General features: G+C 38.7%; 1 protein-coding gene across 2 annotated transcripts in view; it reads right to left on the bottom strand.

The window, feature by feature from the left end:
- Window positions 1–16,026, bottom strand: part of LOC117303818 (bifunctional 3'-phosphoadenosine 5'-phosphosulfate synthase-like) — a 32,403-nt gene that overhangs the window by 11,854 nt on the left and 4,523 nt on the right. Inside the window, exons 1-4 of one of the 2 annotated variants that reach the window (XM_033788191.1) lie at window positions 15,481–15,732; window positions 7,247–7,367; window positions 1,155–1,390; window positions 33–171 (exon numbers count right to left, since the gene is read on the bottom strand). In XM_033788191.1, the coding sequence (XP_033644082.1) occupies window positions 33–171; window positions 1,155–1,390; window positions 7,247–7,367; window positions 15,481–15,555 (571 nt within the window). In that variant the 5' untranslated portion in view covers window positions 15,556–15,732. Of the gene's footprint in view, window positions 1–32; window positions 172–1,154; window positions 1,391–7,246; window positions 7,368–15,480; window positions 15,733–16,026 lie in introns of those variants that run through there. The other variant, XM_033788192.1, reaches the window with a different exon arrangement.

A 16,026-nucleotide genomic window follows, 5' to 3' on the forward strand; every position in this document is an offset into this window, starting at 1 on the left:
CCCCCCCCCTCCAACTTCCAGCCCTGACTTACCCTTGATGATGCCAGCCCTCGCCTTCTTGTAGAGTCCCTTGACATCTCGTGCCTCGCACACCTCCAGAGTCGTACTGACGTACACCTCATAGAAGGGAAGACCACCCTTTTGATGAAGCTCCTTAGCGGCCTCACGGTCCTGAAAAACGAATATTCAGAATTCAAGAAACTTATTATGGGAGTGAACCAAGACAAATTTTACTAGAGCGGAAATTGAACCTTGACCACTGAGTTTACAAACATTACCACTGGTCTACCAACTAAATAAATTGAGCCATATGTTGCCAGTTTCCCTTTTCTGAAAGCATCTTCTTGTTTTTAGGGCAGATGCCAGTTAGAAGTCATACAACTCGTTACTGCCTAATTAGCCACGGATCACACACTGTTTTCGATATGGCATGGCAGTAATCGGATAACTTTATTTAAACTTCACTAAAAACCTTTCACAAAAATGAAGTATACGTATGGAGTTTTCTAAGAGTCGTAAATGATATAATATATAGGCCTAGCAATTTAACAATAACTTGTTAAAACTATTTAACTCATGTGGGGTTGAACAAAGACAAAGTGACTATGGAGCAGGATTAGAACCAACAACCTCCAGATTAACGTGCCTGCACTCTGCCAACTGAGCTATCTAGCCCTATGTTGGCAGTCTCCCTATTTTGTCAATATCTTTGTTCAGGGTTGCCATACAACCATTAACTACCATGTAGCCAGGGCTCACACCCAAAGTTTAAGGTATAACCTTGGAAGCGGCAGAAGTGCAATAATTTTTTCTTCTTCAGATGTCAATGATAAACCACTAGGCCTGCTTGCTTCGTTTTTGAAAGGCCAAGGACACCAATGCATTTTCTCCTTGGTCAAGGACACCATATTAGGAAATTGCAAATTTCTACTGTAGCACTTCAAGGGCTACTGTAGCATTTCAAGGCAATGACTAGGGGGCATGGAGGCACCTGCCTTCGTTGCTTCAATTCAATTCAATTCAATTCTATGAAGTGTCAGGCCTGAAACCACAATGAAAACTGACAAGGATATTTTTTAAATGATTTTGGGTTCGAACCAATAACTTAAGACTAAAAAGCACCGGAAATAATTCAAAAGATTGAAAAAACCCACCTTTGCGTTAGGGCTGATAAAGGAGTTCAAACACACCACTCCGCCGTCGGCAAAGAGCTTGGCGACCTCCGACACACGTCGGATATTCTCCTCGCGATCCTCGCTGGAGAAACCCAAGTTCTTGTTCAAGCCCTGCCTCATGTTGTCACCATCCAGGGAGTAGGCTGGAATGCCGTGGTGGCATAAGTATTCCTCTAGGGCGAAGCTGATCGTCGTCTTACCGGCGCCGGAGAGACCTGCAAAAGGGGGAGGGAGGGGGGGGGGGGGAGAGGTAGAGAAGAACAAACATCTATTAAATCATTTGCGGTACCCACTGCTAAAACTGCCTTCAGCTCCTGGGCAATCGTAGTGGTCTAGTTGGTAAGACGTCTGGCAAAAGATCGTCGGTTCAAATGCCACCCGAAGTTTGACCGTAATCATAGAGTTATTATGAGAGGTAGAGGGCACACTGGCCTATAAACATGACCCGGACTGCACGCTGGCGGCCATTTTCTAAGTTGACAAAACAGGCATAGCACAGCGTGTGTTTGTGAAGTTGACAAAACAGCATCATGTCAGCGTTCAATAAACACAAATTCCAACGTGTACTTCATATACATTTTGTACAACGCGCGTACATAATGGTGCACGCATGTCTCCTTGCTGTCCCGTCACGTTTGCACAAGAAGCATCACCATGAGAGACTTGTAATGAGCGACTTTTGGACAGCATGAGGGACGCTATACAAAAAATTGGTATCACTTTTGTACTTGCTTGCCTTTACAGTTTTATCTGTCGCTTCTGCTGTGAGAAATAAGTTTTAAAAAGTTGGTTTTAAGGTCTTATTGTCCGTGCTGAAAATGTTGTCTTTGGCTGTGTAGGGGTATGATATGAATATTTGAAGCAGTGTTTGTTGCAGAGAATTTTGTAGATGTAGGCCTGGCATAGACCTTATCGCAAACATTCAGTACACGTGCTGTTGGCGTTGAATGAGGTGCATGCAGTGAAAATATTTTTAGAGTGCCTTTACACTAGTGAAAAATACAGCCTATTTTTTTTCCATCCGGATGAGGACTTTTTTATTATAGAGTATTGAAAATATGGGTGGTCGGGTTGGCGAAGTGAAATTATCTTTTTGGATTTGAGTACATCATAAATCTAAGATGGTCATTTCCCTTTCTCTTTAAAAAAATCTATTTTGCTTTCTATGTATTAGTTAGGCTAACCCTTTAAATGTAAGTAAAAACCTCAAGAAACTATTTTCAGAAATTTGCTTTTTCTTCTTAACTACAGGACACCAGTCACAGGTGGTCATGTCTGCCACATGGTATTTCAGCTGGTAACCTTATTCTCGTTAGCATTTTGTTAGAGTACAGTAACGCGTTTCTATTCTATTCAAGATCATGGCCTCCTACAAAACTAATTAAGACTGGAAATCCTAGTATTAGTCGCCAGAGGCAGCGGAACGATACAAACTCTTTGACCAGATTCTTTATTCCTTGACACTTGTTGATAAGAATTAGTCTGAAACATGCAGCACCCGAGACCCCGAAGGGGGACATTGATTTTCTGGTCAAAAGGAGCCTCCTTTTACCCAATGGCGTATAGGGTACATAAGTGTAGAGAATGATCAATATTCTACTCTTAAATACCATGGGGTTGTAACACAGGTATTGTTGTAACAGTGGCTAGATTAATATCCACTTGGCATCTTTGTTCAGACTGTTTTGATGCAAATCTCAGAAGCATAAAGCTTGTCCAGAGACAATAAACACATCAGGAAGCTGTTATTATTATAAATGTCTGCTTAATTTGAAGACACTTCCAAGACTAAAAGAGCACAATTCTGCGCTTACTAAATTCTGTGGGTCTTAAAGGAACACGTTGCCTTGGATCGGATGAGTTGTCCTTGAAAAGCGTCTGTAACCGGTTTTAATAAAATGCATATGGGTAGAAAGATGTTGTAAAAGTTGAATACAATGATCCACACAAACACGCCTCGAAATTGCCTTTTACCTCGTCGACTAACACGGTCGTCCATCTATGGGAGTCAATTGTTTTACTCCCATAAATGGTCGACCGTGTTAGTTCGCAAAGTAAAAGGAAGACCACGCAATTTCGAGGCAAATTTGTGTGGATCATTGTATTCTACTTTTAAAACATCTTTCCAACCATATGCATTTTATAACAAAAGGTTATAAGCGCTTTTTATAGACCAACTCGACCGATCCGAGGCAACGTGTTCCTTTAAGCGCGAAATGTTCAGGAGGACTTCCATGATATGTAGTCCTGATGGTATCATTGCTGAGCAGTCGTTTTTTTTTTTTTTTTTTTAACTGTGGGTATTCAGGACCCCAATTTTTAGATGTTGGCACGAAGGGTCGAAGTGCTGGTCACTTGTGTCCCTGATAAAGACACTTAAAGGCACTGGACACTATTGGTAATTGTCAAAGACCAGTCTTCTCACTTGGTGTATCTCAACATATCCATAAAATAACAAACCTGTGAAAATTTGAGCTCGATTGGTCGTCGGAGTTGCGAGATAACTATGAAAGAAAAAAATACCCTTGTCACACGAAGTTGTGTTCTTTCAGATGTTTGATTTCGAGACCTCAAATTCTAAACTTGAGGTTTGAAGGAGCCGTTTCTCACAATGTTTTATATTATCAACCTCACCCCATTACTCGTTACCAAGTAAGGTTTTATGCTGATAATTATTTTGAGTTATTACCAATAGTGTCCACTGCCTTTAACTTCAACTCTACACTCATCATCCAGATTTTTACATGTACCAAGTAACCATACATTTGTACATGTATAAATCAAGGGTAGAGGTTGTTTGTGGGAATGATAAAAATTGTATGCACCCATTTAGCTGCTGGTATACTCCAAAGGAGTTCAACGATGTTTCAGGAATGCTTAAGGCTCAATAAAAAAAGTACAGCACTTGGTTTTTAATGTCGTAAAAATGGTTACATGTAGTTAATGCAAATTTTAAAGTTTAGATGGTACCAGTAAATAATGTCTTCACGGTTCAATAGTCTTAAAGCCATTATACACTTTCGGTACAGAAAAAAAAAAAAAAGTTCACAGATTTACAAATAACTTACAGGGTTTACAGAAGGTAATGGTGAAAGACTTCTCTTGAAATATTATTCAATGAAATGCTTTTATTTTTTGAGAAAACATTAAAACAATATCAATCCTCGATAGCGAGAATTACAAATTTATTTTGAACACATGTCATGACACAAGGAAACATGCGGAAACAAGGGTGTGTTTTCACGTTATTTTCTCCTGACTCCGATGACCGATTGAGCCTAAACTTTCACAGGTTTGTTATTTTATATAGAAGTTGTGTTCTACACGAAGTGTGGGCCTTGAACAATACTGTTAATCAAAAGTGACCAATGGCTTTAATATTCGAAGGGAATATTTATTATACAAAAACCATCAGAGTCTGTGACATTGTTCTCAAGTTGCAAAGGTCACTTCCATTGGAAAATCTTGGTTAGGCCAGGTAAAAAAAGAAACATTTTTAGCGTCCCCGGCCGCCTCCTCTTGTTTTATTATTTTTTTATGATTTGTTTTTTGTAAATGGAAAAAGGGATGTATTTTAACGGTCTCATCAAGAAAATACTTAACTTTAAAAAAAATTCGGGCAGTCATTAAATAAAAAGGGTCCTCTTCCTTCCTTTTTTTTTTAATCTTGAAAATAAAAAATAAAAAGCCCCTCCTCCTTCCTTTTTTTTAGAAAAACCCGGACGCTAAACATATTGTTTTATTTTTACATAGCCTTAGAGTCTATGGGAAACTTTTGTAAGGGCACCATGACAAAGACACGGGGCAACAGAGGGCATGGCCTTTGTGTAATTCCAGTCCTAAGAGAATGGTGAACACTGTACACTGAGTGGATTTCATCTTTGAGAGGGCAGGGCCATTTTTTATCTAACAATGGGCATTTCCACTGGAGAACCTTCAAACTTTTCGAGGGGCACCTACAATGTACATGTATGTAGGCCCAGATCAGTGCAATCAGAGTTCATGGCCTCTACATTGCCTAGTTCCAAGCCTGGTACTATATAAAACTCTCTTCACTATACTCATACTTTTTCTGTATTCCGGTTGGCTGAAACATGGTCACGTGGGATGAACTAATATAGTCTAGTGACCGCGCGCTCGTGTTTCGCAGGAACTAGTTCCTGGGCGGGCACTAGTCTTTGAAAATAGTGCCCGGTTACAGTGCCCTCTCTTGACTTGAACCGTGAACAGCAACTACAAAACTTTCTTTCTTTTCCAGATTTCTGTTCTTATTTCACATTTAAGACCGAGCTGTGTTTTCGGACTCGGGAAATAGGTCGCTCTTCTGGTCACTCCAAGTTCCTCGGGGGAATAGACGTACACTAGTTACCTCATTGCCAGTCAACATGTGTATATTAAATACACAAACTTTCTGGGGTCATGCCACAAAACTCTCAAGATAGCAAGATGTCACGCCACAATCTATTTTCAGAAACCCCCAACGCATTTTTCTGTCGTTCTACAAACAAAAACATAACATTTTGAAACCTCTGTGTCCTTCCAGAACTTCCAGAACGGCATATCATTCAACCTTTGACCCAACCTTGTTATCAAAACTCACACAAAACAAACAAACATCTAAAAATACTAGTTTTGTGATTCCAACCATGTAATAAGTATTTAAAAATAATAATATTTTAAGGGCATAGTTTCTGTTTGGAACCAGAAATTAATCAGCATGCTTCTTTTGTCACTCATGGGTCGGCTCGTATAGTAGTACCCTTATCTGATGGACCTAGTTTCCAGTGCACTTGGATAGTTTTTTTTCAATCCTACCTGCATTCTCTCTTAAAGACATTTGACACTATTGGAGACCTGTCTTCTTACTTCGTGTATCTCAACTTAATGCATAAAATAGCAAACCTGTGGAAATTTGAGCTCAATCGGTCGTCAAAGTTGCGAGATAATAATGAAAAAAAAAAAAAGCACCCTTGTCACACGAAGTTGTGCGCTTTCAGATGCTTGATTTCGAGACTTCAAGTTCTAAATCTGAGGTCTCAAAATCAAATTTGTGGAAAATTATCCTTTATCGAAAACTACATTACTTCAGAGGGAGCCGTTTCTCACAAGTTTTTATACTATCAAGCTCTCCCCATTACTCGTTACCAAGTAAGGTTTTATGCTAATAACTATTTTGAGGAATTACCAATAGTGTCCACTGCCTTAAACAGTCGTCCGCTGCAAGAGTCACAGTGGGGGACAGGGGAGACTTGTCCCCTCACTTTTTACACATCAGATGTCCCCCTCACTTTATGATTGACTGTTCATTAGCAACAGAGTATAAAACTACGAATCATCTTTTTAATTCAATACTTTTATTACATAATTTGTTAAAAAAACACGTAAATCTATTCAGCTACTTGTCAAAGCCTATTCAGCATAGATGAGGGAGCAGCTGCCGACGTTGGACAGTTTTGTGGGCTCTGTGGGTGCCAAAATATATACAGAAATAGAAACAGAAAGTAAAACAAAGTAAAAACCTGAATCAGGATGCCTTGTCAAATCTAATGGCCTCTTTGAAGCATCCAAGAGCACTTCGCCCGAACTCGATCAGTGTGAAAGTGCGCCAGGGTAACTCACTCTGAGTAGAAACCTCCAGGGGCCTCCCCAGGGATACATGTCTTCAAGGGGATATGAGATCTGCAGTTTGAACAGGGCCCAATTTTATGGCTCTGCTTATCGTAAACAAACAATCAGCGCTTACAGAAGTGGAATTCTGTGCTTAGGGCAAGCGTTTTTCCCAGGTTAACATGGAATTTTGCCCTCTGCGCTTGCGTACTCCACGTTACTAGGCATTCTACGCTTACACAGCTGGGAAGTCTGTGCTTACGGCAAGCATATTTCATGGGTTGGAATGGATTTTTTGCTTCTGCGCTTGCGTTCCAACCTTACTAGGCATTCTACACTTAAACAGCTAGCGCAGAAATTGGGCGCTTGCACATAAGCGGAGAATGATGAATGTGAGCGTAGCATTCGGCAGTAAGCAGAGCCGTGAAATCGGGCCCAGATATTGATAGCAAAAGATTACTCACCGGTGAACCAGACGGTGCAGCCACGGAAGCCCCCGCGCATGCCCATAACCTGCCCTCGCTTGTCCCGAGACACATGATGGATCTGCTCTGTCACGTTGGTGGCGATCGCCTTGTTATGTTGCTGGAAAATAAGCAAACCAATGGAATAATCATTAAAAGTTGGTTAAGAAATATAGAGAGAGTGAAATAAATAATTGATCATGGTTGTGAACGCATGAACGATGTTCGATGGTTCTGCCTTCCACAAACACAACATAATGAGACTTACAAAATAAAAATTACAAATGGTTCATAATATATACAGTTTGCATCAAGGAAAGAATAAAACCATTATATTTAAGTTTTTAACACACACCAGTTGTCACCGTTTCTTACCATACATGTAAACCAAGGTGTCATTACATGTACATGTACACCAAGGTGTCATAAACACTAAACACTTCAATTTTTTTTAATACATTGTACCTTGTTTCATTTCAACATCCTTTGCCCAAAACCTTCAAAAAAATTGGGTGCACAATGACCCCACCCCCCTCCCACCCTTATAGTTTGAAAAATCGTGGGGAGAACCCTGTTTACTCTAGGAAATTGTCTCTCACTTAACAATCATGTAAAAATGTGAGCTCAATTGCAAGCAAACAATGATGGTAAAAACGCCCTACTTTTGCATAGAATTGTGTGCTTTCAGATGCCTGAAAAAATGGGAATATCAACTGTACCATGAAATTTATTTGCAAAGAAAATCCCCACCTTGTTAGAAGTACGTAGTACACATTATAAGAGTCAGAACTCATTATGATGTCATAGTCATATGTTACATATTTACATGCCACGTACACCCTTTTTTCTTTCATTACTACGCCATGTGTTACATCCATGCCTGGTCTGCTCAAGTTATACAAACATGGTCATTATTGTACTGCAGGGGTTCCACTCCTCTTGCAAATATTGACAATTGACTTACGTTGGAATTTCTACCTACATGCCTGGAACTGTGTAATTAAGAATTTAACAGTCAAACCAAGCACACAATGTAAGACGTAACACATGCTGTTTGTAAAAGATGTTTTTTTGTAGTTCAGCCGTCGATTACACAAAACTCTTCCTAACTTAAGACTAATCTTAGGACTTGGGACGAGTCCCAACCCTGCACTGTAGCATGCAGACCTTAAGATCAATCCTAAGTTAGGACGAGATACTCACTCGTCCTAACTCGAGATAAGACGAGTCCTTACTCTTTGTGAAATCGACCCCAGAGATCACATTTACAGGCAGAAATACTTTTTGTAAATTTCGAAGACTCAGGGTGGATTTCACAAAGAGTTTAGACTAGTCTTATCTCGAGTTAGGATGAGTTACTCGTCCTAACTTATTACTAGCCTTAGTATCTCCTAGGGCTATTCCTAAGTTGGGACTAGTCCTAACTCTTTGTGAAATCGACCCCAGTATCCTCACTTGGTGTATCTGATCAAATGCAGAAAATAGTAAACCGGTGAAATTGTGGGCTTGATTGGTCATTGAAGTTGCAAGGAAATAATGAAAGAATAACCATGCATGCACCCTCCTCCTTGTTGCATTGAATTGTTTGAAGTTTTTCTCTGTTTAAATCTTTTTTTATATTACATGTACCTCCTTCTCTACAACTACATTTATCAATTCATTAACTCGCTGAGACCTCTTGAAACTTTTGTTTTCCCTCAGTCTTTTTGCAGAGTCAGTAACATGCATATGTTACTCCAAGATTAAATGAACATTATTGGCCCAATGACCAGGGCACTAATGAAAAGCAAATTGAGACGCTGATGCAAAATGCGCTTTAAATCTGAGGTCTCGAAATCTAAATTCGAGGAAAATTACTTCTTTCTCAAATACTACTTCACTTCAGAGGGAGCCGTTTCTCACAATGTTTTATACTATCAACCTCTCCCCATTACTCATTACCTACTAGCCTACATGTTAGTAAGGTTTTATGCTAATAATTATTTTGAGTAATTACCAATTAATAGTGTCCACTGCCTTTAAACAGGTTGTTTTACATTGTAACTTGTTGTCAGTATTCTGTATGGAATTATCTAGTTTCTCTATGAACATGTGTTCACTGTGTCATACTTTGCTTTGTCTGGTCTAGACTTTAAATTTTGTTACTTTTCCCAGTGCCTTGAGGCGGAATCTTTCTAATTTCTGTTTTGTCCTTTATAAATTATTCTTTATTATTACATTATTGTTAAATTTTAACATTATCAACACCATTATGGTGATGTCCGTGCACTAACAGGTCTGAAACTTTGATACAAATTCAAAGGTATGTTGAAATGATGCCATTTCTACCATTTGGCAACCCCTGGAGTTATAGATTCCAAGGAGCTTTTGGAAACAGTATCCAAAGCACTAGAGAAGTAGATTAATGATCAGGATTTCTTTATTTGTGGAAACAAATATTGCCTGATTTTCTTCACCAGACCGACATAAAAAGTCTGAATTCAGACAAAAGTCTGAACCATCTCATCCCTGATTTTGTTCATTTTGTTAAAAACCTGCTTGAACGAAAATGTCAAGTCGTGAACTTTGCTGAATTCCACTTAAAATGTTTTCGATGAATAAGGAAATCGAGTCATATGATTATAAATAGGTTTCAATTGTGTAAAAAAACCAATCATTTTGTATGCCCTTGTCCAGAGCTTTTCTGCGAGATTTGCGAAAAGCCCCGTTACATAATCACTCTCAAAACGTCATAAGGAGATAAAGCCGCTTTGTTGCAGCGTGGATGTATAACAAAGCAAACTCCCACAAATGACGTCAGCGGCATTGTCCTTTGACGCCCGCTCTCAACGGCAGAAGTGTTTTTAGTTTTTCAAAAAACTTTTAGGTAGGGGCCTGATTTTTTAGTCGATAATTACGAAAAGTTTAGAAGTGTACACATATCAAAATTACATTAAAATGGTGAACAAGTGCATTAAACAAGAAATAATACCATTTCTGTTGAAAACATTCCGCTCAGGTAGCTGTTTAACATACATTTAACAACATAATAGATGTTAAATTTGCATCGGGGATAAAGAATATTAATTTTGATTTTTACCCATACACCGATGTGTGTTAGCACTGTATACTCAGTACTTTCCCCGAGTCCTGTGAAAAAAATTATCACAGGCATGTTACATTTAACAAGTACCCACCCTGTATTAGAGGAAGACCTTAACTCAAAACCTAATGAATAAAAAACAAAACTTTTTTAATTTCCTCTGTGTATCCGGTATAATTTACACGTGTACTTCCAAAACTAGACAGTTTGTGTAATCTCTGTACTAAAATAATGTCCAACGAGGTTTCACACAAAAAAACAGACCAGCATACCAGGAGTTCACGGTCAATATAATCTAGAGCTTTAGGGATGCAGCAAAACTAGTTTAGAAAATTTTGGCCCAAAACATTTTTTTTAAGACATCTGGCTGGGCTATTTTTCAATCCGCAATTCTCGATATCGAGAAGTGATAATTGTTTTAATGTTTTCTCAAAAAGTAAAGCATTTCATGGAATAATATTTCAAGAGAAGTCTTTCATCGTTACCTTCTGTAAACCCTGTAAGTTATTTGTAAATCTGTGAACTTTTATTTTTGTTTCTGTTCCGAAAGTGTATAATAGCTTTAAAGCCAAAAAAAACTAATCATGTTAACTACCACTCATTTACTCAATAAAATTGAGCACAGTCCAATTACTTGAAATATAATGTACACTGGACTATCTTAGTACAGGCCTAAAGCAAGGGGCAGTGATTTTGTGCCTGTATAAATCATTGTTACATGTAAGTCTAGTGGACACACCCACCAGACAAGGGGTTGAAACACCCCTGATTGCCTTAGGGTCATGACCAGCAAACCGTATCAATTCTCAACAATTGAACACAAAAGCAACTGACCTACTGTAAAGTGAAATGTTTGTATGCGCCTATTGAACCTACACTGCATGTATTCCTACATATACTTTGTTAAGAATGAACTGTACACATGCACTACATGATACTTTCATTTATAAATGGATTGTGTCATGTGCACTAACGTCCGTCGATGTCGGTTTTTTCCCATAACCGATATATCAAAAATTTAATATCGAGTATACTCGATATATCGAGTATTTCCCGCGCGCAAGATGGAAGCCTAAAAACACCACTTGGTATACTCATGGAGGTAGAAATATATATACCATAGACTGACAGTTTAATAGGGTTACATTTCAACCTGTTTTTGTCTGATTCCCCGAACTTGTTTGTAGTCCAAACAATTTCAGATTGCGTAGTCCCGCCCCGATTATTTCTGGTTTTACAACAAAGTATGATCGCCGCTACCGCTGGCTTGGCCAATTGGTGAACGCTCACCACAATTCTCGATTCGTGATTGACCATGATTGGCTGTCTCAAAATGACACAGAGCCTTTGTGAGTTGCGTGACTCGCCGACATTAAGGTGTCAGTTGCCGATGCATTGACGTAGAAGTGTCAATCAAGTTGTACGACGGGCGCGTGGACTACCTTTACGGTTGAAAATGGTTGAGATAATCATCGAAAAAAAATCACTAGAAAGTCCCGCAAAACACAGACCTACCACTCAGCGATCACAATATACAACGCACGCAGCATGCAGTCACATAGTCTCCAATAAAGGCTCGTAGTCTTTTTACTTTGCATTCTATAACAAAGGCAAGAAACATTGAATGCTAGAACGCCCTCTATTGTCGAAATAACGCAGTGCATCACGCGATACCGCCTTGACCAAAGACTGCACGTGTCTGCGCATGCTTGGGCAAACGGGTTTTCCCCCCGAATTGCAATAACCATACACGCTGGTGTGCACGCTTAAACCGTACAACAGCATAGTCTTCGCTGGTACGCACGCAATAGCCGCCGACAGCGTGGTCTGCGAAGCATATAGTTCCTCGGAAATGTTAGCTTGTTTACCGAAAACAACACAACGTGTAGGCTTTATTTGACCAAAATGACGCCATTACGATACCTTGGATTGATAGAAAGATTATTTTACTGTATAACGTAAGATTGTTTTCTTCCTTGTTTTGTTTTGTCTTGTTGATTCGGGGAAGTTTTTGCGGGGTAATTTTGCAAAGTCAATAATGCTGTGATGAAGACGCATTGATTTTGATCACATATGCACAATGGGAAGTTGCATCTTAAACAGCCGATAGGCTAGGGCAGCAGCGGCGGTTTCTTTTGAGGTTTTACCGTGCGCTCGCCGCGGGGTCGTGAACTTCTGCGGCGGGCCGGCGGCTGATGGCGAAAACACAAAGAACATGCAGACATACTTGGTTGTAAAACGTATTTTATTTAATAGGGCAACTCAAAATGATGAAACTACATAACGACGACAGCTTTTCTAATACTCAAACACAGATTTCTTTTAAATAATCGGACACTCTTTTGGTATTTTCGATATCATTTAGGAACATCGACATTTTCAAAACATCGAAATTTTCGATATATATCGAAAAATCCGATATTACGATATGATTATAAAAGTGACATCGGCGATTTCGATGTCAAAAAAATATCGAGTTTTTGAGTATTTTCGATATATCGACGGACGTTAATGTGCACTCAGTGTTAAGTTTATTGTGTCGAACATGAACTTGAAAAATCTATGTTTCATGAGGTCATTTGTCACACAGTCATGACTCTGCAAAGTTTTGATCCGGTCACAGCCCTTTTTTCTCATTCATAATGCCAGGTTTGTTAAAGCCATTGGACACTTTCGGTACTGAAAAAAAAAAAAAGAGTTCACAGATTTACAATAACTTATAGGGTTTACAGAAGGTGAAAGACTTCTCTTAAAATATCATCCCAATGAAATGCTTTACTTTTTGAGAAAACATTAAAACAATATCAATTCTCGATCGAGAATTACGGATTTATTTTAAACACATGTCATGACACATCAAAACTTGCAGAAACAAGGGTGGGTTTTCCCATTATTTTCTCCCGACTCCGATGACCAATTGAGCCTAAATTTTCACAGGTTTGTTATTTTATATAGAAGTTGTGACATTCGAAGTGTGGCCCTTGGACAATACTGTTTAACGAAAGCGTCCAATGACTTTAAACAGCGTAATACATGTAATGCTGGAAAGTAAATTTTGAAATCCTTTAAGGCTCCGTTTAGTGAGTGAGGGTTGCTCTTTGGTTGAGTGTACCTGCGTGTGCTGATAGATTTTACAATAATACCGGTATGTTTGATTGTGTTGCGCGTAAATAAGTGCTAAGCGTAAGCTTGATGCAGCCCCACTCACTATTTTTTTTTTCCCCACAAGTTTAAACAGGGTCACTTAATATCCTCTCGACCAATCAGAATGGATAAATTGTCCTGAAAATTGATAAATAATATGAAAAAATAATAGGATAATACAGGCCTTATTAGGCGCTTTTATACATTAAGCCAAAGCACATTACACTACCCCCCTGTTCATTGAGCCATCCTGGAAACCATATAAACTCCTATAGATTATGCACAGTTTATACCATAATGAGTTAAAGATGGTTTTTAAAAAAGTAGTACAAAGTAGAATTTGTTTCCAAGACAGATGGTTGTTTTTGTTCATGCAATTTATAACAATTTTATTAGACCTACATATATTCCATTTCAATGGTTCTATGTGCAGTAACCGAACCACCAGTATAAAAAAATATACAGTTTTAAATGAATCACATACATTTGTATGCTAACTATTTTCTTGCAGGTAGACTAATCAGCTGTAGGTGTAGTAAAGGGGCTGATTATAATAAAGAAGGCGGATGCGCACACAAGAACTTCAATTTGAAATTCCTTACATCTACGCCCCCCACCCCTCCCTCAACCCCCTCATGCAAATGTAGTTTAATAGTGTCCCTTGGTCTACTATTTTCTTCCTCACTGTATGTCAGTTAAAAGCACCGAACACCTATTCTCACTAAATAACTAACCTGTGAAAATTTGGACTTAATTGGTCATCTTAGAAGCAAGAAAATAATGAAGAAACAAAATCTCTTCTTGCACAAAAGAATTGTTTGTGCTTTCAGATGCCTAATTAAAGGCTTATTCAGATGCCTAATAAGAGGCTTCAGGCCTGAAATATTTTAATATTAAGTTTGTATGTTTAAAACAATTTTGAGTAGTTACATGTACCAATAATAGGGCTTCAAAACATGTAGCTTAACACCAAACAAAATGCACTTCAAATTCAGGCCGGCTAGTTTTGAACACTTAAAAGTCTTGAAAACATCCCCATTCCATTTGAAATAAGGACTAGCCAGTAGCCTGACGGACCAGTGAAATGACTATTATCTAAATAAATGGTCCTGGCTAGCCAGTGACTGAAAAAAGATTAAGGGCAAACTTTAGCAAAGTGTTTGAACTTAACATTTCACTCATTCAAAATATATTTCTTCTCCTTCTTCCTTTCTAGTACAGCCTTCGTTACTGAAGATAGTCGCACTGCCTGACACACCGGGGCGAACCCCTTCTCTTTGCGATAAGTGTGTACTGTGGTCTGTTACTTGCATTGATAGTTGTTATAACAACCACAGCTTTACTTCCCATCAGAAGGACAAAGCAATGGTTAAGTGTCTTGCTTAAAGCAAAGGCACTGGACACTGTTGGTAATTACTCAAAATTATCATTTATTAGCATTAACTTTATTTGGTAACGAGTAATTGGGAGAGGTTGATAGTATAGTATAGAACATTGTGGCGTTGTTTTCGAGAAAGAAGCATTTTTACACGGATTTGATTTAGAGACCTCAGATTTAGAATTTGAGGTTTTGAAATCAAGCATCTGAAAGCACACAACGTCGTGTGACAGTGGTGTTTTTTTCTGTCATTATCTCGCAACTTCAACGACCAATTGAGCTTTCACAGGTTTGTTATTCTATGCACATTTTGAGATACACAAAGTGAGAAGACTGGTCTTTGACAATAACCAATAGTGTCCATTGTCTTTAAGTGCCATGACTCCCGAACCAATTACCTGTTTCAGTTTTCAAAAACTTTTTAAAACCCATAACATAATAAATTTTCTCAACAAATATGACTACACAAGGAGCTAAATAACCGACTCTTCATCATTCAATCTTAAATTTTGAGAAAAAAATAATTCATATGTACAAAATCTCACTTTTCATAGACCAAAAAAAAAACTTTACATCATCACAGAAATCTCTAAAAATCAGTAAAAACAATACAACGAACTAGAAACTAACCTTTTTTTGTCGTATGCCATAGGGATCAGGTTTACCATTGAGCAAATTATTATTAACTGCAACTTGCTCCGTCATGTTGGCAAGAGTAATATTTTACCAAAGTACTTCTAAAGCAACTCCACATGCACTGAGCTCTCTACCGGCATCAATGACGGCAAGCGGTGATTAAATAAATGCTTTGCTTTGGAGATCGAGCGAACTTTGGTGCTTGTGTCTAGATTCGACCCTTGATCTGTGATTTAGTGAGCAGGTACATTGGGCTTATTACATGTTGTTCAGGTTGAACGATTTAGTCGACACGCCCCCCTCAGTGACAACTACTGCTATACACGTGTACAGGTATTTGTATTATATGTTGCAGGTCTAAATACTGAACCTGTTGGTTCAGTTCTTTCTCTATGGTTCAACTCAATGGGTTGGTCGATCAGGCAGATGTTTGGTGGTGATGTGGCACTTTGTTTATCTTTCCTCTCACAGGTTGGGAAGGCTCACACTGGTACCATAGCACCAAATGGCATGGGGGATTATGCAAGGGCCTAGAGGTTT

This window comes from Asterias rubens, chromosome 20 (genome assembly GCF_902459465.1).
Source record: "Asterias rubens chromosome 20, eAstRub1.3, whole genome shotgun sequence".
NCBI lineage: Eukaryota > Metazoa > Echinodermata > Asteroidea > Forcipulatida > Asteriidae > Asterias > Asterias rubens.